General features: G+C 48.8%; 1 protein-coding gene across 1 annotated transcript in view; it reads right to left on the bottom strand.

Annotated features, from left to right (window-relative positions):
• LOC100374704 (protein pelota-like) overlaps positions 1 to 27,639 on the bottom strand; it is a 59,998-nt gene that overhangs the window by 17,886 nt on the left and 14,473 nt on the right. The window contains exons 2-3 of the mRNA XM_085491411.1: positions 20,484 to 20,727; positions 17,999 to 18,089 (exon numbers count right to left, since the gene is read on the bottom strand). Of these exons, the coding sequence (XP_085347537.1) occupies positions 17,999 to 18,089; positions 20,484 to 20,727 (335 nt within the window). The remainder of the gene's footprint in view (positions 1 to 17,998; positions 18,090 to 20,483; positions 20,728 to 27,639) is intronic.

Here is a 27,639-nt window from a genome sequence, read left to right as displayed (position 1 = left end):
GCAGTCAGTTTGGTGTCACGGCAGTCAGTTTGGTGTCACGGCAGTCAGATTGGTGTCATGGCAGTCAGTTTGGTGTCATGGCAGTCAGATTGGTGTCATGGCAGTCAGTTTGGTGTCATGGCAGTCAGTTTGGTGTCATGGTAGTCAGTTTGGTGTCATGGCAGTCAGTTTGGTGTCATGGCAATCAGTTTGGTGTCATGGCAGTCAGTTTGGTGTCATGGCAGTCAGTTTGGTGTCATGGCAGTCAGTTTGGTGTCATGGCAGTCAGTTTGGTGTCATGGCAGTCAGTTTGGTGTCATGGCAGTCAGTTTGGTGTCATGGCAGTCAGTTTGGTGTCATGGCAGTCAGTTTGCTGTCATGGCAGTCAGTTTGCTGTCATGGCAGTCAGTTTGCTGTCATGGCAGTCAGTTTGGTGTCATGGCAGTCAGTTAGGTGTCATGGCAGTCAGTTTGCTGTCATGGCAGTCAGTTTGCTGTCATGGCAGTCAGTTTGGTGTCATGGCAGTCAGTTTGCTGTCATGGCAGTCAGTTTGCTGTCATGGAAGTCAGTTTGGTGTCATGGCAGTCAGTTTGGTGTCATGGCAGTCAGTTTGGTGTCATGGCAGTCAGTTTGCTGTCATTGCAGTCAGTTCGCTGTCATGGCAGTCAGTTTGCTGTCATTGCAGTCAGTTTGCTGTCATGGCAGTCAGTTTGGTGTCATGGCAGTCAGTTAGGTGTCATGGCAGTCAGTTTGCTGTCATGGCAGTCAGTTTGCTGTCATGGCAGTCAGTTTGGTGTCATGGCAGTCAGTTTGCTGTCATGGCAGTCAGTTTGCTGTCATGGCAGTCAGTTTGCTGTTATGGAAGTCAGTTTGGTGTCATGGCAGTCAGTTTGGTGTCATGGCAGTCAGTTTGCTGTCATGGCAGTCAGTTTGCTGTCATGGCAGTCAGTTTGCTGTTATGGCAGTCAGTTTGGTGTCATGGCAGTCAGTTTGCTGTCATGGCAGTCAGTTTGGTGTCATGGCAGTCAGTTTGGTGTCATGGCAGTCAGTTTGCTGTCATGGCAGTCAGTTTGGTGTCATGGCAGTCAGTTTGGTGTCATGGCAGTCAGTTTGGAGTCATGGCAGTCAGTTTGGAGTCATGGCAGTCAGTTTGGTGTCATGGCAGTCAGTTTGGTGTCATGGCAGTCAGTTTGGTGTCATGGCAGACAGTTTGCTGTCATGGCAGTCAGTTTGCTGTCATGGCAGTCAGTTTGCTGTCATGGCAGTCAGTTTGCTGTCATGGCAGTCAGTTTGGTGTCATGGCAGTCAGTTAGGTGTCATGGCAGTCAGTTTGCTGTCATGGCAGTCAGTTTGCTGTCATGGCAGTCAGTTTCGTGTCATGGCAGTCAGTTTGCTGTCATGGCAGTCAGTTTGCTGTTATGGAAGTCAGTTTGGTGTCATGGCAGTCAGTTTGGTGTCATGGCAGTCAGTTTGCTGTCATGGCAGTCAATTTGCTGTCATTGCAGTCAGTTTGCAGTCATGGCAGTCAGTTTGGTGTCATGGCAGTCAGTTTGCTGTCATGGCAGTCAGTTTGGTGTCATGGCAGTCAGTTTGGTGTCATGGCAGTCAGTTTGGTGTCATGGTAGTCAGTTTGCTGTCATGGCAGTCAGTTTGCTGTCATGGCAGTCAGTTTGGTGTCATGGCAGTCAGTTTGCTGTCATGGAAGTCAGTTTGGTGTCATGGCAGTCAGTTTGGTGTCATGGCAGTCAGTTTGCTGTCATGGCAGCCAGTTTGCTGTCATGGCAGCCAGTTTGCTGTTGTTGCAGTCAGTTTGCTGTCATGGCAGTCAGTTTGCTGTCATGGCAGTCAGTTGGGGTCATGGCAGTCAGTTTGCTGTCATTGCAGTCAGTTTGCTGTCATGGCAGTCAGTTTGCGACAGTGGCAGTCAGTTTGCTGTCATGGCAGTCAGTTTGGTGTCATGGCAGTCAGTTTGGTGTCATGGCAGTCAGTTTGGTGTCATGGCAGTCAGTTTGCTGTCATGGCAGTCAGTTTGCTGTCATGGCAGTCAGTTTGGTGTCATGGCAGTCAGTTTGGTGTCATGGCAGTCAGTTTGGTGTCATGGCAGTCAGTTTGCTGTCATTGCAGTCAGTTCGCTGTCATGGCAGTCAGTTTGCTGTCATTGCAGTCAGTTTGCTGTCATGGCAGTCAGTTTGGTGTCATGGCAGTCAGTTAGGTGTCATGGCAGTCAGTTTGCTGTCATGGCAGTCAGTTTGCTGTCATGGCAGTCAGTTTGGTGTCATGGCAGTCAGTTTGCTGTCATGGCAGTCAGTTTGCTGTCATGGCAGTCAGTTTGGTGTCATGGCAGTCAGTTTGGTGTCATGGCAGTCAGTTTGCTGTCATGGCAGTCAGTTTGCTGTCATGGCAGTCAGTTTGCTGTCATGGCAGTCAGTTTGGTGTCATGGCAGTCAGTTTGCTGTCATGGCAGTCAGTTTGGTGTCATGGCAGTCAGTTTGGTGTCATGGCAGTCAGTTTGCTGTCATGGCAGTCAGTTTGCTGTCATGGCAGTCAGTTTGGTGTCATGGCAGTCAGTTTGGTGTCATGGCAGTCAGTTTGGAGTCATGGCAGTCAGTTTGGAGTCATGGCAGTCAGTTTGGTGTCATGGCAGTCAGTTTGGTGTCATGGCAGTCAGTTTGGTGTCATGGCAGACAGTTTGCTGTCATGGCAGTCAGTTTGCTGTCATGGCAGTCAGTTTGCTGTCATGGCAGTCAGTTTGCTGTCATGGCAGTCAGTTTGGTGTCATGGCAGTCAGTTAGGTGTCATGGCAGTCAGTTTGCTGTCATGGCAGTCAGTTTGCTGTCATGGCAGTCAGTTTCGTGTCATGGCAGTCAGTTTGCTGTCATGGCAGTCAGTTTGCTGTTATGGAAGTCAGTTTGGTGTCATGGCAGTCAGTTTGGTGTCATGGCAGTCAGTTTGCTGTCATGGCAGTCAATTTGCTGTCATTGCAGTCAGTTTGCTGTCATGGCAGTCAGTTTGGTGTCATGGCAGTCAGTTTGCTGTCATGGCAGTCAGTTTGGTGTCATGGCAGTCAGTTTGGTGTCATGGCAGTCAGTTTGGTGTCATGGCAGTCAGTTTGCTGTCATGGCAGTCAGTTTGGTGTCATGGCAGTCAGTTTGCTGTCATGGAAGTCAGTTTGGTGTCATGGCAGTCAGTTTGCTGTCATGGCAGTCAGTTTGCTGTCATGGCAGCCAGTTTGCTGTCATGGCAGCCAGTTTGCTGTTGTTGCAGTCAGTTTGCTGTCATGGCAGTCAGTTTGCTGTCATTGCAGTCAGTTGGGGTCATGGCAGTCAGTTTGCTGTCATTGCAGTCAGTTTGCTGTCATGGCAGTCAGTTTGCGACAGTGGCAGTCAGTTTGCTGTCATGGCAGTCAATTTGCTGTCATGGCAGTCAATTTGATGTCATGGCAGTCAGTTTGGTATAATAGCAGTCAGTTTGGTGTAATAGCAGTCATTTTGGTGTCATGGCAGTCAGTTTGCTGTCATGGCAGTTAGTTTGCTGTCATTACAGTCAGCTTGGTGTCATGGCAGTCAGCTTGGTGTCATGGCAGTCAGTTCGCTGTCATGGCAGTCAGTTTGGTGTCATTGCAGTCAGTTTGGTGTCGTGGCAGTCAGTTTGGTGTCGTGGCAGTCAGTTTGGTGTCATGGCAGTCAGTTTGGTGTCATGGCAGTCAGTTTGGTGTCATGGCAGTCAGATTGGTGTCATGGCAGTCAGTTTGCTGTCATTGCAGTCAGTTTGCTGTCATTGCAGTCAAGTTTGGTGTCATTGCAGTCAGTTTGCTGTCATTGCAGTCAGTTTGCTGTCATTGCAGCCAGTTTGCTGTCATTGCAGTCAGTTTGCTGTCATGGCAGTCAGTTTGGTGTCATGGCGGTCAGTTTGGTGTCATGGCAGTCAGTTTGCGGTCATGGCAGTCAGTTTGCTGTCATGGCAGTCAGTTTGCTGTCATGGCAGTCAGTTTGCTGTCATTGCAGCCAGTTTGCTGTCATTGCAGCCAGTTTGCTGTCATGGTAATCAGTTTGGTGTCATGGCAGTCAGTTTGCTGTCATGGCAGTCAGTTTGGTGTCATGGCAGTCAGTTTGGTGTCATGGCAGTCAGTTTGCTGTCATGGCAGTCAGTTTGGTGTCATGGCAGTCAGTTTGGTGTCACGGCAGTCAGTTTGGTGTCACGGCAGTCAGTTTGGTGTCATGGCAGTCAGATTGGTGTCATGGCAGTCAGTTTGGTGTCATGGCAGTCAGATTGGTGTCATGGCAGTCAGTTTGGTGTCATGGCAGTCAGTTTGGTGTCATGGCAGTCAGTTTGGTGTCATGGTAGTCAGTTTGGTGTCATGGCAATCAGTTTGGTGTCATGGCAGTCAGTTTGGTGTCATGGCAGTCAGTTTGGTGTCATGGCAGTCAGTTTGGTGTCATGGCAGTCAGTTTGGTGTCATGGCAGTCAGTTTGGTGTCATGGCAGTCAGTTTGGTGTCATGGCAGTCAGTTTGCTGTCATGGCAGTCAGTTTGCTGTCATGGCAGTCAGTTTGCTGTCATGGCAGTCAGTTTGGTGTCATGGCAGTCAGTTAGGTGTCATGGCAGTCAGTTTGCTGTCATGGCAGTCAGTTTGCTGTCATGGCAGTCAGTTTGGTGTCATGGCAGTCAGTTTGCTGTCATGGCAGTCAGTTTGCTGTCATGGAAGTCAGTTTGGTGTCATGGCAGTCAGTTTGGTGTCATGGCAGTCAGTTTGGTGTCATGGCAGTCAGTTTGCTGTCATTGCAGTCAGTTCGCTGTCATGGCAGTCAGTTTGCTGTCATTGCAGTCAGTTTGCTGTCATGGCAGTCAGTTTGGTGTCATGGCAGTCAGTTAGGTGTCATGGCAGTCAGTTTGCTGTCATGGCAGTCAGTTTGCTGTCATGGCAGTCAGTTTGCTGTCATGGCAGTCAGTTTGGTGTCATGGCAGTCAGTTTGCTGTTATGGAAGTCAGTTTGGTGTCATGGCAGTCAGTTTGGTGTCATGGCAGTCAGTTTGCTGTCATGGCAGTCAGTTTGCTGTCATGGCAGTCAGTTTGCTGTTATGGCAGTCAGTTTGGTGTCATGGCAGTCAGTTTGGTGTCATGGCAGTCAGTTTGGTGTCATGGCAGTCAGTTTGGTGTCATGGCAGTCAGTTTGGTGTCATGGCAGTCAGTTTGGTGTCATGGCAGTCAGTTTGGTGTCATGGCAGTCAGTTTGGAGTCATGGCAGTCAGTTTGGAGTCATGGCAGTCAGTTTGGTGTCATGGCAGTCAGTTTGGTGTCATGGCAGTCAGTTTGGTGTCATGGCAGACAGTTTGCTGTCATGGCAGTCAGTTTGCTGTCATGGCAGTCAGTTTGCTGTCATGACAGTCAGTTTGGTGTCATGGCAGTCAGTTTGGTGTCATGGCAGTCAGTTAGGTGTCATGGCAGTCAGTTTGCTGTCATGGCAGTCAGTTTGCTGTCATGGCAGTCAGTTTGGTGTCATGGCAGTCAGTTTGCTGTCATGGCAGTCAGTTTGCTGTTATGGAAGTCAGTTTGGTGTCATGGCAGTCAGTTTGGTGTCATGGCAGTCAGTTTGCTGTCATGGCAGTCAGTTTGCTGTCATGGCAGTCAGTTTGCTGTTATGGCAGTCAGTTTGGTGTCATGGCGGTCAGTTTGGTGTCATGGCAGTCAGTTTGCGGTCATGGCAGTCAGTTTGCTGTCATGGCAGTCAGTTTGCTGTCATGGCAGTCAGTTTGCTGTCATTGCAGCCAGTTTGCTGTCATTGCAGCCAGTTTGCTGTCATGGTAATCAGTTTGGTGTCATGGCAGTCAGTTTGCTGTCATGGCAGTCAGTTTGGTGTCATGGCAGTCAGTTTGGTGTCATGGCAGTCAGTTTTGGGGTCATGGCAGTCAGTTTGGTGTCATGGCAGTCAGTTTGCTGTCATGGCAGTCAGTTTGCTGTCATGGCAGTCAGTTTGCTGTCATGGCAGTCAGTTTGCTGTCATGGCAGTCAGTTTGGTGTCATGGCAGTCAGTTAGGTGTCATGGCAGTCAGTTTGCTGTCATGGCAGTCAGTTTGCTGTCATGGCAGTCAGTTTCGTGTCATGGCAGTCAGTTTGGTGTCATGGCAGTCAGTTTGCTGTTATGGAAGTCAGTTTGGTGTCATGGCAGTCAGTTTGGTGTCATGGCAGTCAGTTTGCTGTCATGGCAGTCAATTTGCTGTCATTGCAGTCAGTTTGCTGTCATGGCAGTCAGTTTGGTGTCATGGCAGTCAGTTTGCTGTCATGGCAGTCAGTTTGGTGTCATGGCAGTCAGTTTGGTGTCATGGCAGTCAGTTTGGTGTCATGGCAGTCAGTTTGCTGTCATGGCAGTCAGTTTGCTGTCATGGCAGTCAGTTTGGTGTCATGGCAGTCAGTTTGCTGTCATGGAAGTCAGTTTGGTGTCATGGCAGTCAGTTTGCTGTCATGGCAGTCAGTTTGCTGTCATGGCAGCCAGTTTGCTGTCATGGCAGCCAGTTTGCTGTTGTTGCAGTCAGTTTGCTGTCATGGCAGTCAGTTTGCTGTCATTGCAGTCAGTTGGGGTCATGGCAGTCAGTTTGCTGTCATTGCAGTCAGTTTGCTGTCATGGCAGTCAGTTTGCGACAGTGGCAGTCAGTTTGCTGTCATGGCAGTCAATTTGCTGTCATGGCAGTCAATTTGATGTCATGGCAGTCAGTTTGGTATAATAGCAGTCAGTTTGGTGTAATAGCAGTCATTTTGGTGTCATGGCAGTCAGTTTGCTGTCATGGCAGTTAGTTTGCTGTCATTACAGTCAGCTTGGTGTCATGGCAGTCAGTTCGCTGTCATGGCAGTCAGTTTGGTGTCATTGCAGTCAGTTTGGTGTCATGGCAGTCAGTTTGGTGTCGTGGCAGTCAGTTTGGTGTCATGGCAGTCAGTTTGGTGTCATGGCAGTCAGTTTGGTGTCATGGCAGTCAGTTTGGTGTCATGGCAGTCAGATTGGTGTCATGGCAGTCAGTTTGCTGTCATTGCAGTCAGTTTGCTGTCATTGCAGTCAAGTTTGGTGTCATTGCAGTCAGTTTGCTGTCATTGCAGTCAGTTTGCTGTCATGGCAGCCAGTTTGCTGTCATTGCAGTCAGTTTGCTGTCATGGCAGTCAGTTTGGTGTCATGGCGGTCAGTTTGGTGTCATGGCAGTCAGTTTGCGGTCATGGCAGTCAGTTTGCTGTCATGGCAGTCAGTTTGCTGTCATGGCAGTCAGTTTGCTGTCATTGCAGCCAGTTTGCTGTCATGGTAATCAGTTTGGTGTCATGGCAGTCAGTTTGCTGTCATGGCAGTCAGTTTGGTGTCATGGCAGTCAGTTTGCTGTCATGGCAGTCAGTTTGGTGTCACGGCAGTCAGTTTGGTGTCACGGCAGTCAGTTTGGTGTCATGGCAGTCAGATTGGTGTCATGGCAGTCAGTTTGGTGTCATGGCAGTCAGATTGGTGTCATGGCAGTCAGTTTGGTGTCATGGCAGTCAGTTTGGTGTCATGGCAGTCAGTTTGGTGTCATGGTAGTCAGTTTGGTGTCATGGCAGTCAGTTTGGTGTCATGGCAATCAGTTTGGTGTCATGGCAGTCAGTTTGGTGTCATGGCAGTCAGTTTGGTGTCATGGCAGTCAGTTTGGTGTCATGGCAGTCAGTTTGCTGTCATGGCAGTCAGTTTGGTGTCATGGCAGTCAGTTTGGTGTCATGACAGTCAGTTTGGTGTCATGGCAGTCAGTTTGCTGTCATGGCAGTCAGTTTGCTGTCATGGCAGTCAGTTTGCTGTCATGGCAGTCAGTTTGCTGTCATGGCAGTCAGTTTGGTGTCATGGCAGTCAGTTAGGTGTCATGGCAGTCAGTTTGCTGTCATGGCAGTCAGTTTGCTGTCATGGCAGTCAGTTTGGTGTCATGGCAGTCAGTTTGGTGTCATGGCAGTCAGTTTGCTGTCATGGCAGTCAGTTTGCTGTCATGGCAGTCAGTTTGCTGTTATGGCAGTCAGTTTGGTGTCATGGCAGTCAGTTTGCTGTCATGGCAGTCAGTTTGGTGTCATGGCAGTCAGTTTGGTGTCATGGCAGTCAGTTTGCTGTCATGGCAGTCAGTTTGGTGTCATGGCAGTCAGTTTGGTGTCATGGCAGTCAGTTTGGAGTCATGGCAGTCAGTTTGGAGTCATGGCAGTCAGTTTGGTGTCATGGCAGTCAGTTTGGTGTCATGGCAGTCAGTTTGGTGTCATGGCAGACAGTTTGCTGTCATGGCAGTCAGTTTGCTGTCATGGCAGTCAGTTTGCTGTCATGACAGTCAGTTTGGTGTCATGGCAGTCAGTTTGGTGTCATGGCAGTCAGTTAGGTGTCATGGCAGTCAGTTTGCTGTCATGGCAGTCAGTTTGCTGTCATGGCAGTCAGTTTGGTGTCATGGCAGTCAGTTTGCTGTCATGGCAGTCAGTTTGCTGTTATGGAAGTCAGTTTGGTGTCATGGCAGTCAGTTTGCTGTCATGGCAGTCAGTTTGCTGTCATGGCAGTCAGTTTGCTGTTATGGCAGTCAGTTTGGTGTCATGGCAGTCAGTTTGCTGTCATGGCAGTCAGTTTGGTGTCATGGCAGTCAGTTTGGTGTCATGGCAGTCAGTTTTGGGGTCATGGCAGTCAGTTTGGTGTCATGGCAGTCAGTTTGCTGTCATGGCAGTCAGTTTGCTGTCATGGCAGTCAGTTTGCTGTCATGGCAGTCAGTTTGCTGTCATGGCAGTCAGTTTGGTGTCATGGCAGTCAGTTAGGTGTCATGGCAGTCAGTTTGCTGTCATGGCAGTCAGTTTGCTGTCATGGCAGTCAGTTTCGTGTCATGGCAGTCAGTTTGCTGTCATGGCAGTCAGTTTGCTGTTATGGAAGTCAGTTTGCTGTCATGGCAGTCAGTTTGGTGTCATGGCAGTCAGTTTGCTGTCATGGCAGTCAATTTGCTGTCATTGCAGTCAGTTTGCTGTCATGGCAGTCAGTTTGGTGTCATGGCAGTCAGTTTGCTGTCATGGCAGTCAGTTTGGTGTCATGGCAGTCAGTTTGGTGTCATGGCAGTCAGTTTGGTGTCATAGCAGTCAGTTTGCTGTCATGGCAGTCAGTTTGCTGTCATGGCAGTCAGTTTGGTGTCATGGCAGTCAGTTTGCTGTCATGGAAGTCAGTTTGGTGTCATGGCAGTCAGTTTGCTGTCATGGCAGTCAGTTTGCTGTCATGGCAGCCAGTTTGCTGTTGTTGCAGTCAGTTTGCTGTCATGGCAGTCAGTTTGCTGTCATTGCAGTCAGTTGGGGTCATGGCAGTCAGTTTGCTGTCATTGCAGTCAGTTTGCTGTCATGGCAGTCAGTTTGCGACAGTGGCAGTCAGTTTGCTGTCATGGCAGTCAATTTGCTGTCATGGCAGTCAATTTGATGTCATGGCAGTCAGTTTGGTATAATAGCAGTCAGTTTGGTGTAATAGCAGTCATTTTGGTGTCATGGCAGTCAGTTTGCTGTCATGGCAGTTAGTTTGCTGTCATTACAGTCAGCTTGGTGTCATTGCAGTCAGTTTGCTGTCATTGCAGTCAGTTTGCTGTCATGGCAGCCAGTTTGCTGTCATTGCAGTCAGTTTGCTGTCATGGCAGTCAGTTTGGTGTCATGGCGGTCAGTTTGGTGTCATGGCAGTCAGTTTGCGGTCATGGCAGTCAGTTTGCTGTCATGGCAGTCAGTTTGCTGTCATGGCAGTCAGTTTGCTGTCATTGCAGCCAGTTTGCTGTCATGGTAATCAGTTTGGTGTCATGGCAGTCAGTTTGCTGTCATGGCAGTCAGTTTGGTGTCATGGCAGTCAGTTTGCTGTCATGGCAGTCAGTTTGGTGTCACGGCAGTCAGTTTGGTGTCACGGCAGTCAGTTTGGTGTCATGGCAGTCAGATTGGTGTCATGGCAGTCAGTTTGGTGTCATGGCAGTCAGATTGGTGTCATGGCAGTCAGTTTGGTGTCATGGCAGTCAGTTTGGTGTCATGGCAGTCAGTTTGGTGTCATGGTAGTCAGTTTGGTGTCATGGCAGTCAGTTTGGTGTCATGGCAATCAGTTTGGTGTCATGGCAGTCAGTTTGGTGTCATGGCAGTCAGTTTGGTGTCATGGCAGTCAGTTTGGTGTCATGGCAGTCAGTTTGCTGTCATGGCAGTCAGTTTGGTGTCATGGCAGTCAGTTTGGTGTCATGGCAGTCAGTTTGGTGTCATGGCAGTCAGTTTGCTGTCATGGCAGTCAGTTTGCTGTCATGGCAGTCAGTTTGCTGTCATGGCAGTCAGTTTGCTGTCATGGCAGTCAGTTTGGTGTCATGGCAGTCAGTTAGGTGTCATGGCAGTCAGTTTGCTGTCATGGCAGTCAGTTTGCTGTCATGGCAGTCAGTTTGGTGTCATGGCAGTCAGTTTGCTGTCATGGCAGTCAGTTTGCTGTCATGGAAGTCAGTTTGGTGTCATGGCAGTCAGTTTGGTGTCATGGCAGTCAGTTTGGTGTCATGGCAGTCAGTTTGCTGTCATTGCAGTCAGTTCGCTGTCATGGCAGTCAGTTTGCTGTCATTGCAGTCAGTTTGCTGTCATGGCAGTCAGTTTGGTGTCATGGCAGTCAGTTTGGTGTCATGGCAGTCAGTTTGCTGTCATGGCAGTCAGTTTGGTGTCATGGCAGTCAGTTTGGTGTCATGGCAGTCAGTTTGGTGTCATGGCAGTCAGTTTGCTGTCATTGCAGTCAGTTGGGGTCATGGCAGTCAGTTTGCTGTCATTGCAGTCAGTTTGCTGTCATGGCAGTCAGTTTGCGACAGTGGCAGTCAGTTTGCTGTCATGGCGTCAATTTGCTGTCATGGCAGTCAGTTTGATGTCATGGCAGTCAGTTTGGTATAATAGCAGTCAGTTTGGTGTAATAGCAGTCATTTTGGTGTCATGGCAGTCAGTTTGCTGTCATTGCAGTCAGTTTGCTGTCATGGCAGTCAGTTTGGTGTCATGGCGGTCAGTTTGGTGTCATGGCAGTCAGTTTGCGGTCATGGCAGTCAGTTTGGTGTCATGGCAGTCAGTTTGCTGTCATGGCAGTCAGTTTGGTGTCATGGCAGTCAGTTTGGTGTCATGGCAGTCAGTTTGGTGTCATGGCAGTCAGTTTGCTGTCATGGCAGTCAGTTTGCTGTCATGGCAGTCAGTTTGCTGTCATGGCAGTCAGTTTGCTGTCATGGCAGTCAGTTTGGTGTCATGGCAGTCAGTTAGGTGTCATGGCAGTCAGTTTGCTGTCATGGCAGTCAGTTTGCTGTCATGGCAGTCAGTTTGGTGTCATGGCAGTCAGTTTGGTGTCATGGCAGTCAGTTTGCTGTCATGGCAGTCAGTTTGCTGTCATGGCAGTCAGTTTGCTGTTATGGCAGTCAGTTTGGTGTCATGGCAGTCAGTTTGCTGTCATGGCAGTCAGTTTGGTGTCATGGCAGTCAGTTTGGTGTCATGGCAGTCAGTTTGCTGTCATGGCAGTCAGTTTGGTGTCATGGCAGTCAGTTTGGTGTCATGGCAGTCAGTTTGGAGTCATGGCAGTCAGTTTGGAGTCATGGCAGTCAGTTTGGTGTCATGGCAGTCAGTTTGGTGTCATGGCAGTCAGTTTGGTGTCATGGCAGACAGTTTGCTGTCATGGCAGTCAGTTTGCTGTCATGGCAGTCAGTTTGCTGTCATGACAGTCAGTTTGGTGTCATGGCAGTCAGTTTGGTGTCATGGCAGTCAGTTAGGTGTCATGGCAGTCAGTTTGCTGTCATGGCAGTCAGTTTGCTGTCATGGCAGTCAGTTTGGTGTCATGGCAGTCAGTTTGCTGTCATGGCAGTCAGTTTGCTGTTATGGAAGTCAGTTTGGTGTCATGGCAGTCAGTTTGCTGTCATGGCAGTCAGTTTGCTGTCATGGCAGTCAGTTTGCTGTTATGGCAGTCAGTTTGGTGTCATGGCAGTCAGTTTGCTGTCATGGCAGTCAGTTTGGTGTCATGGCAGTCAGTTTGGTGTCATGGCAGTCAGTTTTGGGGTCATGGCAGTCAGTTTGGTGTCATGGCAGTCAGTTTGCTGTCATGGCAGTCAGTTTGCTGTCATGGCAGTCAGTTTGCTGTCATGGCAGTCAGTTTGCTGTCATGGCAGTCAGTTTGGTGTCATGGCAGTCAGTTAGGTGTCATGGCAGTCAGTTTGCTGTCATGGCAGTCAGTTTGCTGTCATGGCAGTCAGTTTCGTGTCATGGCAGTCAGTTTGCTGTCATGGCAGTCAGTTTGCTGTTATGGAAGTCAGTTTGGTGTCATGGCAGTCAGTTTGGTGTCATGGCAGTCAGTTTGCTGTCATGGCAGTCAATTTGCTGTCATTGCAGTCAGTTTGCTGTCATGGCAGTCAGTTTGGTGTCATGGCAGTCAGTTTGCTGTCATGGCAGTCAGTTTGGTGTCATGGCAGTCAGTTTGGTGTCATGGCAGTCAGTTTGGTGTCATGGCAGTCAGTTTGCTGTCATGGCAGTCAGTTTGCTGTCATGGCAGTCAGTTTGGTGTCATGGCAGTCAGTTTGCTGTCATGGAAGTCAGTTTGGTGTCATGGCAGTCAGTTTGCTGTCATGGCAGTCAGTTTGCTGTCATGGCAGCCAGTTTGCTGTTGTTGCAGTCAGTTTGCTGTCATGGCAGTCAGTTTGCTGTCATTGCAGTCAGTTGGGGTCATGGCAGTCAGTTTGCTGTCATTGCAGTCAGTTTGCTGTCATGGCAGTCAGTTTGCGACAGTGGCAGTCAGTTTGCTGTCATGGCAGTCAATTTGCTGTCATGGCAGTCAATTTGATGTCATGGCAGTCAGTTTGGTATAATAGCAGTCAGTTTGGTGTAATAGCAGTCATTTTGGTGTCATGGCAGTCAGTTTGCTGTCATGGCAGTTAGTTTGCTGTCATTACAGTCAGCTTGGTGTCATTGCAGTCAGTTTGCTGTCATTGCAGTCAGTTTGCTGTCATGGCAGCCAGTTTGCTGTCATTGCAGTCAGTTTGCTGTCATGGCAGTCAGTTTGGTGTCATGGCGGTCAGTTTGGTGTCATGGCAGTCAGTTTGCGGTCATGGCAGTCAGTTTGCTGTCATGGCAGTCAGTTTGCTGTCATGGCAGTCAGTTTGCTGTCATTGCAGCCAGTTTGCTGTCATGGTAATCAGTTTGGTGTCATGGCAGTCAGTTTGCTGTCATGGCAGTCAGTTTGGTGTCATGGCAGTCAGTTTGCTGTCATGGCAGTCAGTTTGGTGTCACGGCAGTCAGTTTGGTGTCACGGCAGTCAGTTTGGTGTCATGGCAGTCAGATTGGTGTCATGGCAGTCAGTTTGGTGTCATGGCAGTCAGATTGGTGTCATGGCAGTCAGTTTGGTGTCATGGCAGTCAGTTTGGTGTCATGGCAGTCAGTTTGGTGTCATGGTAGTCAGTTTGGTGTCATGGCAGTCAGTTTGGTGTCATGGCAATCAGTTTGGTGTCATGGCAGTCAGTTTGGTGTCATGGCAGTCAGTTTGGTGTCATGGCAGTCAGTTTGGTGTCATGGCAGTCAGTTTGCTGTCATGGCAGTCAGTTTGGTGTCATGGCAGTCAGTTTGGTGTCATGGCAGTCAGTTTGGTGTCATGGCAGTCAGTTTGCTGTCATGGCAGTCAGTTTGCTGTCATGGCAGTCAGTTTGCTGTCATGGCAGTCAGTTTGCTGTCATGGCAGTCAGTTTGGTGTCATGGCAGTCAGTTAGGTGTCATGGCAGTCAGTTTGCTGTCATGGCAGTCAGTTTGCTGTCATGGCAGTCAGTTTGGTGTCATGGCAGTCAGTTTGCTGTCATGGCAGTCAGTTTGCTGTCATGGAAGTCAGTTTGGTGTCATGGCAGTCAGTTTGGTGTCCTGGCAGTCAGTTTGGTGTCATGGCAGTCAGTTTGCTGTCATTGCAGTCAGTTCGCTGTCATGGCAGTCAGTTTGCTGTCATTGCAGTCAGTTTGCTGTCATGGCAGTCAGTTTGGTGTCATGGCAGTCAGTTTGGTGTCATGGCAGTCAGTTTGCTGTCATGGCAGTCAGTTTGGTGTCATGGCAGTCAGTTTGGTGTCATGGCAGTCAGTTTGGTGTCATGGCAGTCAGTTTGCTGTCATTGCAGTCAGTTGGGGTCATGGCAGTCAGTTTGCTGTCATTGCAGTCAGTTTGCTGTCATGGCAGTCAGTTTGCGACAGTGGCAGTCAGTTTGCTGTCATGGCGTCAATTTGCTGTCATGGCAGTCAGTTTGATGTCATGGCAGTCAGTTTGGTATAATAGCAGTCAGTTTGGTGTAATAGCAGTCATTTTGGTGTCATGGCAGTCAGTTTGCTGTCATGGCAGTTAGTTTGCTGTCATTACAGTCAGCTTGGTGTCATGGCAGTCAGTTTGCTGTTATTGCAGTCAGTTCGCTGTCATGGCAGTCAGTTTGGTGTCATTGCAGTCAGTTTGGTGTCATGGCAGTCAGTTTGGTGTCATGGCAGTCAGTTTGGTGTCATGGCAGTCAGTTTGCTGTCATGGCAGTCAGTTTGGTGTCACGGCAGTCAGTTTGGTGTCATGGCAGTCAGTTTGGTGTCATGGCAGTCAGTTTGGTGTCATGGCAGTCAGTTTGGTGTCATGGCAGTCAGTTTGCTGTCATTGCAGTCAGTTCGCTGTCATGGCAGTCAGTTTGCTGTCATGGCAGTCAGTTTGCTGTCATGGCAGTCAGATTGGTGTCATGGCAGTCAGTTTGCTGTCATGGCAGTCAGATTGGTATCATGGCAGTCAGTTTGGTGTCATGGCAGTCAATTTGCTATCATGGCAGTCAGTTTGCTGTCATGGCAGTCAGTTTGCTGTCATTGCAGCCAGTTTGCTGTCATGGTAGTCAGTATGGTGTCATGGTAGTCAGTTTGGTGTCATGGCAGTCAGTTTGCTGTCATGGCAGTCAGTTTGCTGTCATGGCAGTCAGTTTGCTGTCATGGCAGTCAGTTTGGTGTCACGGCAGTCAGTTTGGTGTCATGGCAGTCAGTTTGGTGTCACGGCAGTCAGTTTGGTGTCATGGTAGTCAGTTTGGTGTCATGGCAGTCAGTTTGGTGTCACGGCAGTCAGTTTGGTGTCATGGCAGTCAGATTGGTGTCATGGCAGTTAGATTGGTGTCATGGCAGTCAGTTTGGTGTCATGGCAGTCAGTTTGCTGTCATTGCAGTCAGATTGGTGTCATGGCAGTCAGATTGGTGTCATGGCAGTCAGATTGGTGTCATGGCAGTCAGTTTGGTGTCATGGCAGTCAGTTTGCTGTCATGGCAGTCAGATTGGTGTCATGGCAGTCAGTTTGGTGTCATGGCAGTCAGTTTGGTGTCATGGCAGTCAGTTTGCTGTCATGGCAGTCAGTTTGCTGTCATGGCAGTCAGTTTGCTGTCATGGCAGTCAGTTTGCTGTCATGGCAGTCAGTTTGGTGTCACGGCAGTCAGTTTGGTGTCATGGCAGTCAGTTTGGTGTCATGGCAGTCAGTTTGGTGTCACGGCAGTCAGTTTGGTGTCATGGTAGTCAGTTTGGTGTCATGGCAGTCAGTTTGGTATAATAGCAGTCAGTTTGGTGTCATGGCAGTCAGTTTGGTGTCACGGCAGTCAGTTTGGTGTCATGGCAGTCAGTTTGGTGTCATGGCAGTCAGTTTGGTGTCATGGCAGTCAGATTGGTGTCATGGCAGTCAGTTTGCTGTCATTGCAGTCAGTTTGCTGTCATTGCAGTCAAGTTTGGTGTCATTGCAGTCAGTTTGCTGTCATTGCAGTCAGTTTGCTGTCATGGCAGCCAGTTTGCTGTCATTGCAGTCAGTTTGCTGTCATGGCAGTCAGTTTGGTGTCATGGCGGTCAGTTTGGTGTCATGGCAGTCAGTTTGCTGTCATGGCAGTCAGTTTGGTGTCATGGCAGTCAGTTTGCTGTCATGGCAGTCAGTTTGGTGTCATGGCAGTCAGTTTGCTGTCATGGCAGTCAGTTTGGTGTCACGGCAGTCAGTTTGGTGTCACGGCAGTCAGTTTGGTGTCATGGCAGTCAGTTTGGTGTCATGGCAGTCAGATTGGTGTCATGGCAGTCAGTTTGGTGTCATGGCAGTCAGATTGGTGTCATGGCAGTCAGTTTGGTGTCATGGCAGTCAGTTTGGTGTTATGGCAGTCAGTTTGGTGTCATTGCAGTCAGTTCGCTGTCATGGCAGTCAGTTTGCTGTCATGGCAGTCAGTTTGCTGTCATGGCAGTCAGTTTGCTGTCATGGCAGTCAGTTTGCTGTCATGGCAGTCAGATTGGTGTCATGGCAGTCAGTTTGCTGTCATGGCAGTCAGATTGGTGTCATGGCAGTCAGTTTGGTGTCATGGCAGTCAATTTGCTATCATGGCAGTCAGTTTGCTGTCATGGCAGTCAGTTTGCTGTCATTGCAGCCAGTTTGCTGTCATGGTAGTCAGTATGGTGTCATGGTAGTCAGTTTGGTGTCATGGCAATCAGTTTACTGTCATGGCAGTCAGTTTGCTGTCATGGCAGTCAGTTTGCTGTCATGGCAGTCAGTTTGGTGTCACGGCAGTCAGTTTGGTGTCATGGCAGTCAGTTTGGTGTCATGGCAGTCAGTTTGGTGTCACGGCAGTCAGTTTGGTGTCATGGTAGTCAGTTTGGTGTCATGGCAGTCAGTTTGGTATAATGGCAGTCAGTTTGGTGTCATGGCAGTCAGATTGGTGTCATGGCAGTCAGTTTGCTGTCATTGCAGTCAGATTGGTGTCATGGCAGTCAGATTGGTGTCATGGCAGTCAGATTGGTGTCATGGCAGTCAGTTTGGTGTCATTGCAGTCAGTTTGCTGTCATGGCAGTCAGATTGGTGTCATGGCAGTCAGTTTGGTGTCATGGCAGTCAGTTTGGTGTCATGGCAGTCAGTTTGCTGTCATGGCAGTCAGTTTGGTGTCATGGCAGTCAGTTTGGTGTCACGGCAGTCAGTTTGGTGTCATGGCAGTCAGTTTGGTGTCATGGCAGTCAGTTTGGTGTCATGGCAGTCAGTTTGGTGTCACGGCAGTCAGTTTGGTGTCATGGTAGTCAGTTTGGTGTCATGGCAGTCAGTTTGGTGTCATGGCAGTCAGTTTGGTGTCACGGCAGTCAGTTTGGTGTCACGGCAGTCAGTTTGGTGTCATGGCAGTCAGTTTGGTGTCATGGCAGTCAGTTTGGTGTCATGGTAGTCAGTTTGCTGTAATGGCAGTCAGTTTGCTGTCATTGCAGTCAGTTTGCTGTCTTGGCAGTCAGATTGGTGTCATGGCAGTCAGTTTGGTGTCATGGCAGTCAGTTTGCTGTCATTGCAGTCAGTTTGGTGTCATGGCAGTCAGTTTGGTGTCATGGCAGTCAGTTTGCTGTCATTGCAGTCAGTTTGGTGTCATGGCAGTCAGTTTGCTGTCATGGCAGTCAGTTTGGTGTCATGGCAGTCAGTTTGGTGTCATGGCAGTCAGTTTGGTGTCATGGCAGTCAGTTTGGTGTCATGGCAGTCAGTTTGCCGTCATGGCAGTCAGTTTGCCGTCATGGCAGTCAGTTTGCCGTCATGGCAGTCAGTTTGCCGTCATGGCAGTCAGTTTGCCGTCATGGCAGTCAGTTTGCCGTCATGGCAGTCAGTTTGCCGTCATGGCAGTCAGTTTGCTGTCATGGCAGTCAGTTTGCTGTCATGGCAGTCAGTTTGCTGTCATGGCAGTCAGTTTGCTGTCATGGCAGTCAGTTTGTGACCCTGGTATTCAGTTTGCGCCGTGGCAGTCAGTTTGCAACCATATTTCGAATTCCCATTTCCTCATAAGGTGGAATGAAAATACAATGTAAAATACTGCAAAATTACGGCAGGCTGTAACTTATTTCCACCATTCTGTAAGCAAATGTGTTTAATGTATGTACCAAGTTTGAACACAGATGATGTATATGTAAGATGTACGTGTGATGTTTGAATGTGATCGATTGTATCTCAAAGATACAAAAAATGATTCATGCACAGACACACAGACTAAAAATGATGAATAATTTGTTCTCAAAGATGCATAATCTACTGACCTATACTTACCTATTCTGTCTAGCTGTATAATATCCCATTTTGCCTTGGCTAGCGTAAATTTACGATTCAGTTCTAAATCTATTGTGTGATAAGCACCCATCTAGTTAACACAAAAATAAGAAAAATAAATGTCATCAATATGAAATATTTAATTAATTTTAAGTAGTCACATGTGAACCAGTAAATTGTTTAACCCAAGCAAACTGTTTTCGGTTGCTAAAATCATGGATAGGTTCATATTGAACCACGACACACATGATCATGCTTCAATTTCACCGGCGACAAAGTTCACTGAGACATGTCAGGGATTTCCACAAAATTTTGTTTTCATGAAAGCCATAAAAACATCAAATGACAAAAATTCATTGATTTACAGTATTTGTCAAGAGGTCTATATATATATTTGTATTAAATCTGAAATAATTCATACAAAGCGAATGGGAAAATGGGAATGCCAAACAGTGATTCGTATAACTTAAACTATATAGATCACACTTGTTGTGGGTTCTTTTCACGGGCCATAAAGGCATTGGAAATCATTAAGAAGGTTATCGTTACAAGACGACAATGATCTCAGGCCAATAACAATTAGACATCTAAGAACCATAGAGATTTTTTAAATAAGGGAACGAACACATTCATCATACACGCATAGCACTAAATGACACCAAATTTGAATTAACTGCATTGTGCGTATGCACACTTTAATACAAAGAACAAAAGTTTGACAATAAATACACAAATAGCTTCACAAAATCGGCTAATTAAATATTACTGCATTGCCTAAATATTTTAGACGGATCCGATAAACGTAACCGCGGTCGAAATATGCAGGTAAGGCAGGGGGAAAATTAAACCTGGCTGTTTGTGCGTGTAAAGCAGATGTACTTTACCGGACGTAACGACGTCAAACTGAAGCAACAAACGTGGCGACAAACTTCAAACGGCTTGTTTCCATAGGTGGCTCATATCACGAGGACGCTGTACAGTACTATAGCTGACACCAGGTCGACCAGAGAGTGAATTCTCAATCCGGAGTTCAATGGTGACGTTATCTGTGTTATACCGTACTTCTGGTGGATCGTCCAACATGCCCACCAAGGCACGCTTTCTTGTTCAATTTATTGGGGAACATAAAATTATGTATATCAAGATGACACCCCTTTGTTTACACTGCTCATTTCTAATTGGTCGAAACCAGAAGAATTGCAAACTGACAGAAATGCAAAACCGAGTTTGTTGACCTGTCTAACCAAATTCACCAAAGTTTATTAACCTCAAATTCATTCTGATTCTCGGGAATCAAGTCTTCGGTACCATAGTATTTGGAGACAAATCTCACCCAAGGTAAATTCTTTGTCGTCCAATCAGGCTGCTCTCCTTGCGAAGAATGTAACAATTCGTGCATGCAATATATGTATTAAGTATTTCTTTATTTCTCCACCTATAACAAGTCACAAAGTATTCCCCTTTCTATGTAAATCACGTAATAGCTTACATGTACCGTACTCGACCGCGTTAGCGCCCAGGGGCCTCAACTCAGAAAATCACGATTTTGTAGGGGTGGGCGCTTACCCGAGCACCCCCCTCGAAAAAGAGTGCAAATGAAAATTTTGATTCATCAAGTGACAGATTACGTCTAAAAATTAGTTGCGTCGTTATTGATTTTCACACTGAAGAAACAGAAATGATCACAAAAAATACGCACATGTTATTACAATATTAATTACGTACCACCATAATTTACAGAATTAAAAACATTTGAGTCTGTTGGAACACAGTCGAAGTCAAAATTGTCATATTATTTCCACTGACGAAGTTGTTGGATCGTATGCAAACTCTCGATGAAAATCACTTTCCGCCATGATGCAATTGCAGATTTGACCTACAGCAGCGTCCTTTGACCTAATGGGTCAAGTTGGTTATTAACTAATCAGAATGCTGTCTTGTACCCACGCAATTCTTCGGAAATTCCCGAAGACTTTCCGGTAACGCAATGCGGAAGTGAATAATCGATGTCGAAGTACGATCTGTTGGGATTGATTTCAGTGAATAAACGACATGGTTTTTCCGAAAAAACTAGTAACTAGCCATTTTTGAGAGGTAAACTGAATATGGCATGAAATATTTATCGCATTTTACTAGTATTAACAAGTCATTGTCGAAGCGAAGTTTACGCACGATTACAGTGTTCTACGCATTCACATGTTCACAGTGATCGATATCCACGCTGTATCATATAAAAACGATTACCAAGATTCGTTACGCAAGACCAAGTTTTAAATTAGTTGCATTTTGAAGGGGTGGGCGCTTTGTCGAAAGTGACCCCAAATATAAAAATTGCACAAAAGTGGGGGGTGGGCGCTTGCCCGGGCATGGGCGCTAACGCGGTCGAGTACGGTATAAGCCTAACAGGGAGGGCGTAATACTTGGAAATAAATTAAACTTTGGATTCCTGACAGTATTATTCAAAGCACTAAGCTTGAATACTCACCTTCACATATTGGTTCTCCTGAATATTTCGTCCTTTAACTCTTAGAACACATGCTTGTGTATCAAAGTAAATATCTTCAACACATATCGTCAGCATGGTACGCACTCTACTGCTACTACTACTTCCTGTTGCTGACTCGGTTTGAACTTTACGTACGGTTGTCGATCGTAAGCTATCACCAGTTGCAACTAGATTATAAGCATGCCACATGTCTTCAGATTCCTCCGGAATTAGCGTCACTTGTCTGAAAATATATATGAAACCATGAATAGGAATTAGCGTCTCTTGTCTGAAAATATATATGAAACCATACATAGCAATTAGTGTCTCTTGTCTGAAAATATATATGAAACCATACATAGGAATTAGTGTCACTTGTCTGAAAATATATATGAAACCATACATAGAAATTAGCGTCTCTTAGGTGGCGGGTTTTTCTGAGCAAACAGAAAAAAAAGGAGAATGATGAAAGACTTTTCCCCAGTGCGGGATGAAAAACAAACCCAAAAACCTAAGTTAACACCCAAGAAAGGTGGTGTCTTACCTTGCCTGTGCTGTCCCCGAAGCAAGAAGCCAATGCTGCTGTGGTGACAGGGTTCGGTGTGCCCGAGAAAGCTAACCCAAGCGGAATTCGGGGGTGATAAGCTTGAAGTAGGACCGAAACAGTTCGCATGAGGGCGTAGGTCTGCAGAAGCGAAATCTGGGAGCTTCCAGGAAGGGCTAGTGGAACAGACAATCTGCCCGCAAAGATGCCGAGACTGACTTATCGCCTATGTGCAGAGGCCCCTGCGGTCGTTCGGGCTGGGTCAGCAAACAAGGCCTGACCCCCTACGATGGGGCCTAACCTGAAGAGACCCTGCCCAATAGATTGGGTGTGTCTTAGGTAGCAGTTGATGAAGACGTTCCGCGTTCTCCAGAAGCCTGCCTTCAGAATGTGTTTGAGGGGGCACCTGATGCTAGCGCTAGTGAGTTAGCAATCGCACGGACCTCATGTTCTCGTACTTGGTGTCTCTGCAAGGTCTGTGTTGAGGAGGATAGCGTATTATAGACCTCCAGTACAGTCGCAGTAATCTAGAAAACCTGGTACGGTTCTCGTGGCAACTCAGCGCTCGGACCGAGCAGAGAAGCAATTCCTCCTGATCCTCCGGACTGACAATAATTGCCAGCCGGGGGATGACGATCGGTTGATGATCGTGTCCTGGGATTTGGTTCTTGGCGAGAAACCCGATTCGTGTCTTTAGTACAACTTGATCGTCTATAAAAGTGGCACAACCGTCCGCGAAGGACAGTGCGCGCCTAGCTCTGACCGGCGCCTACCTGAGGCAAGGGCCAGTAGGAAGACTATTTTCCACATCAAAAATTTGAGTGGTGCTGATTGGAGAGCCTCAAAGGGCGGTCTGCTTAGAGCAGACAACACAGCCGACGAGTCCCAGTTGGGCAGCTCCCTTGTATGGGGTCCTGGCGTCTGGAAAGCAGTAAATAGTCTCCTAATAATAGGACAATCGGCTAGTCTTGTTCCCGTACGTTCTGAGTGGAGGGGGACAAGGCCGACCTGTAGCCAACGCTCGCTGCGTAGGACAAACCCACTTCGTCAAACAGGTGGACGAAGGAGCCTGCTACCTGGCCAATAGAGGGATGGTATGGATCAATCTCCCTTCCGCTACACCAATCAGTGTATGCTTGCAGCCTAGAAATGTAGGCTGCGTAGGTGTAATCCCTGTTCGCCCTGGCCAGGACGTTGGCAGCCCGCTCAGATAAGGCTTTCGTATGTGCGGGTCTACTGAGAGCCTCTATGCGTATAAGTGATACCTGCTGGGCTTGTTGGTAGTGCGCCGTCTGGTTGGGACGGCAGGTCCGGAAGCACTGCTGACGCTTCGACTAGCATTTCCAACAGAAGTGGAAACTAGGCCTTGCTTGGCCAATTGGGTGCAACCCATGATAATATACGGGTACATGTATGCCCCTGTCGAAGTTTTCTCTGGTGCTCCGTGAACTAGCGGGAAGGGAGGAAAGGCGTACACAAGTAAGTGGGTCCACGGGGCTAGCAAAGCGACCCTGGCCCAGGCTCCTGGAGTCCTCAGGAGTGTTACGTACGTCCGGAGCTTTGCGTTCCGGGGTGCGGCAAAACGGTCCAACCTTGGACCGTCCCACGGCCGAAACAGCCTAGAGGCTACTCACAGGGGTATCAGCTACTCCGTGTTCTGGAGACGGAGCTGCCCTGAAAGGGCGTCACCAGACTGTTCCTCACCCCTCGAAGGTGGTGTGCGGCTAGCTCCACATTGTATTCCAGGCACCAAAGGAAGATTTTGCTCCGCTAGGACTGACAACGATGGGGAATGCGTCCCCCCCTCCTTCTTGATGGAGACCACCGCTGCGTTGCCTGTGCGGAGCAGGACTCTGTGGTCTCGAACTACGGGTAGAAAGCATGGTAGTGCTAAGTGCACTGCTCTCAGTTCGAGCCGGTTGATATGGTAGTCCTGAAACTAATGCGGGGGCCATATCCTTGGGCTTGTTGGCCCAATAGATGTGCTCCCCAACTCTAGGGAGAGGTATCTGTTACCAGAGCCATACCTACGGCGAGCGGGCCCAAGGGGCTCCCCTGTCCGAGGTTGGCCAGTGACCACCACCAGGGCAGGGCTTCCTTCACTTGGTCCGAGATCGAAACCCGCCATCTAGTTCCCATAGGAGAGCTCGGCATTATAACAAGCGTTATACCGGGCGGCTGCATAGTGCGGCCTGGGGAACGACCCTTCGAACCGAGGTCATCATTTCGATGATCCGTATTAGTTCACGGAGGGACACCGAGGGAGCGCTGACTAGGCATTCGGCTAGGCTGCTTAGCGCTAAGCAATACGCTTGAAATAGCTAAGCCAAGCTTACCTCTGTGTCAAAACTCCATGCCCAGGGACACCAACTGTACGTTGGGTCGAGGTGGGACTTGTCGATTTACTAATGAGCCCAACTGGTGGAGTAAATCCTGTGTTAGCCTGACGCGTTTGGCTATTACCCCTTGCCCGGGTTGTTCGTAACCGGGAGTCTGGGTACGGATTAAGGTATACCGACATCTGGTGAAGCAGCAGCACTACCTGTTTCATCACTCTGGTGAACATGTAGGGCGCTGTGCCTAACCCGAATGGGGGGCACCCGAAATTTGAATACTTGGCCTAGCTGGGCGATTCAAAGGAGATGGCAACTCACTGGGTGCATCGGTACGTGCCGGTAGGCCCCACTTAAGTCCAGCAGGGCTAGCTCGTCAAAACGGCGGATGGAGAGAAGAACCCTGAATGGTGTCTCCATGTGGAACCGATCGAGGAGCACGTACTGATTCAGTCTGCCGAGGTCGAAAACTGGACACCTGCCACTTGTAGATTTGGTACTACGAACAGGGTAGAAGCCTGGCCTTAGTTCCGGCTGATGTACCCTGTGTATGGCGTCTTTCCCCAGCTACTTCCTGTCTGATTGCTTCGGCCTTGCGGGAGTCCCCTGGCAGTGCCCAACAGGGGGGACACTGACGGGGGGAAATGGAGATTTCAGCGGTATCTCGTAAATGGATGTCACCACCTGGAAAGGTCCAGAAATCGGTCATCCACCGTCTCCAAACCGGACTACACCGGCGCAATCTGTGTACGACAGGGATATGTGGCCATGTGTTCGGCAGTTGTGAGGGGGGGGGCTCCCTTCCCCCATGAGGTGAGTTCCCCATGGCCTGAAGTAGTCACTAAGTCGTGACCTGGCCATTCACCGAACACATGCCTGTCCCCCCCCCCCCCCCCCCCGGTTGCAGAGGTGAGCGTCAAACATGCCTCCCCTGCTGCAGGGTAGACATCCGCCCAGGGAGGGTGAGGAGCCACCACCTGGCTCTTACCTCCCTGGGGGCACGCCCCTACCCTCCCCTCCCATGGAAGGGTATAAGCGCTTGCCTCCTGGCTGACTCTGGCGAGCGGACGACGTCCTAGGGCGTTGTGTTTTCTGTGCTTGGGGTGCCCTCCGTTTGCCCATGGCAGGACCAACTGGCTAGCGGATTCGATCTGAACCCTCTGGTTCATTGCACTCCAAAGCTCCGAGACTGTACCCACCATTCCCTGAACTAAGAGGGTGGAGGATGTCCAGTCTACGTCACTGAGGTGAATGACGTACCCCGGCACAGCTTGTCAGCAAAAACACGTGCGTCTAAGGCCGCGTCCTGTAGCAAGGTAGTGGCCATGGCCAAGAGAGCCAGGCGACACTAGAGGGTGTCGCATGCTAGATGTGCGGTGACCCACCATTAAAAATGTCGCCTGGTCTAGGAGGCTGGTGCGTTCTGCCTCCAAGGTCTCCAGAGTGCTGGTCACACATAATAATGTGCTCAAGCAACTCTGCCCTCAGGGCTGGATGGGTCGTCTTCAATTGGCAAAGACACCCATGGAACGTGGCTATCTCCCTTTGCCCGGTTTGCCAAATTCGTGGTACCGGGGTCTGGGGAAGGAGCCTTGGAATCCGGTTGGGGGCATTTTGGTCTCATCCCACGCTATGGGGTCTGATCCCGAAACCACACCGACCGGGTAGCATTTGGTCCAGTGGGAAGTGTTGCCTAATGTTATCCCCACCCGGGGGCCTTAAGCATTACATCCTCCGCGGCTGACCAATGCCGCCTATCAACACCGTTTGCGCACTCAGGTGGACAGGGAGAGACTTGCCGACGGGGTTGCTTTGGATCCCGACGCCTGTGATCCCATAAGCGTTGAAGCAACCTTAGGTGGTCGCTCTAGGATCAAGGGTGGGGGTATATACATCGTATCACTGGGATCGATGATACTCCGCCTCACCCCAAAGCGTGGCTCACCGAGTCATATAGATGGAAGACTCTGAGGGACTGCCCGTAGTACCGGCTGTATCCGACGCGAGCGAACTGCATCTCCTTTCACTTTAAATATGTGAGAGGGAGCGTATTCAACTGTGCGTCTCATGACAGGGTCGGTTTCCTCTGGGGACGCCCGTGGGTCGGAAGAAAGGAGTCAAAACCCACAGCGGGGACCGGACACAAGGAAAAATTCATTAGCGTTGTACCGTTACCGCGTGACGAACCCTAGCTGGCTGAAAGTAGGGGGGGTCAATGTGTGCCCTGCCCTGAAAGCCCTGCCCCGAGATCGGAGACTTGGCTGCCAGCACCCCGTTGGCATTCAGTGCCCGAGGATCCAGAGAAGGACCGGTGCAATTAGCCTGAGCCTCGGCCACCCCCCAAAATAGTGGGAGAGCCGTGCCTGGGAACAGGGGTTCCCCGGAAGAGACGTGTTTGAATGCAAACATGCTTTCGTGTCTCTTCCTGCTTGCCCACCGAGGGGACACAGTGGAGACAGCTCGCTCCGACTGCGTCTGATCTACCCGGCCTGCCAGGGACGCAATTGCCCCGCCAGTCCTTCGACCAAAGCCCTCAACTCGGAGGCAAATCCGGCGCCGTGCGAGGAAGGGTCCACAAAGAGACCCGCAACGGGCCCCATAGGAGGAAAGCCTCCAGGGGCACAGCCTCGCTGCAGCCGGTAAAATCGGGTAAAACACCGCCTGAAAAAACAGACTGTGAGGATGCCCTCCGATCAGCGGGGGGGGAGACCGAGAAAAATATCGGTACCTCCGCCGTCGGGCCTCTTACTCGACGTCCCAGTACATGAAGTACCGGTAGCCGAGCGTGAGGACTTTCCACTCATGCCAAACACGCAACTCACTTTAACCGATCTGTTTACTGGACGCGCGACCTTGCTGTGACGTGGTCAGTCTCAGCGATTTTGATGGCTCTGAAAGAAAATCTCAGGCCTCAGAACTCCAGTGAAAAAACACGCTTTTACGCAAAAACCCCGAAACCCGCACGTAGCTACAACAAAGTATCTCGGATGCGGGTTCTATGCTGGTAAATTCTGAATATAACCACTGCACGGTCGACTCGAAACACGAGGAGACCGGAAAGAAAACGCCAGCGAGCCCTGGTGCTGTCATTACATCTATATATTGCTAAATATATTGAAAATAAAAGACAACATGCATGAGGGAAACGAATTACAGTTGTAAAACCAACTGGTTACGTAGTGGCGCCGGATTTTGATTTTTTGCTGTGAAAAATACTACACACAAAGGGGAAAACGACACAAGGGTAAAAATGACAAGGAAAACTTATCCTACCAGCTACAATACAATGTCGGATGCCGAGCAGCGGCAACAACCCAAGCCATAAATCCGGACAGGAAAAAAGGCAGGCGATCCAGCAGAGCTCGCTAGATTTCATCTCCACTCGAGGCGGAGAGAAATTAAGAGTGAAGGACGGCTACCTGTGGCGTTGCCATGTGGCCTCGGTCACGTGGGTTCGTGACATAAGGGGTAAAAGAATCTTGAGGTCATGGGGCTTCCCCTGACCTAGATTCTATCTCTCCGTCACCGGCAGAATCGCTGATTAATGCCTACAGTTCAAAATAGTCATTTTGACTGACCGGAGTCTATAATGGGTAATTGAACGTAGTGAATAGCTACATACATGTACCACATGCATATGTAAAGTACATGTATGTAGTACTTAGATTTTATCTATGGTTAATATTGCACACAAAACAAGCAGCCTCTCAGCTGTGATAGCTCTATTGTTCACAATGCACATATGTGTATTACAATGTGATGACACGTGATATGACACGCTCTTATTTCGCTCCTCAATATGAGTAGATAATTGCGTGTTGAAATGCTATTCTAGGTATTTATTATATGACATATTATATACAAGTTACCAGGGATTGGCTGGAACACCTGCAAATTGCTCAACAATCGCATTTTGCCGCGAATTTTGAATCCCCTTTTTTGTGCAATCGATCGTCTTTGTTGACAAACAACGCATCAAGATGGCGGAGAACACTACAGTGAACAAAGGAATGGACAACGACTTACAACAAACAAGTAAACGAATCACTCACTCAACCAAGGACAACGATTTTATTTATGACGCTAACATAACTATGGTTGCATCTGACTCGGCCACAAAATCATTACCACAACAGCAACGTAAAGGGAAAGATCTGAAACCTGACGAAGTTGATACTGTTACTCACTGGCGATATGACAAAAGCGACAAACCGGAAGTAAACGATATCTGTTTTAGAACGACTTCAAGTAAGATAAAAATATGGATTGTTGCTGCTAA

Source organism: Saccoglossus kowalevskii, chromosome 16 (assembly GCF_978046115.1).
Source record: "Saccoglossus kowalevskii chromosome 16, keSacKowa6.1, whole genome shotgun sequence".
NCBI classification, from domain to species: Eukaryota; Metazoa; Hemichordata; class Enteropneusta; family Harrimaniidae; genus Saccoglossus; species Saccoglossus kowalevskii.
This window is presented reverse-complemented; position numbering and strand designations above follow the sequence as displayed.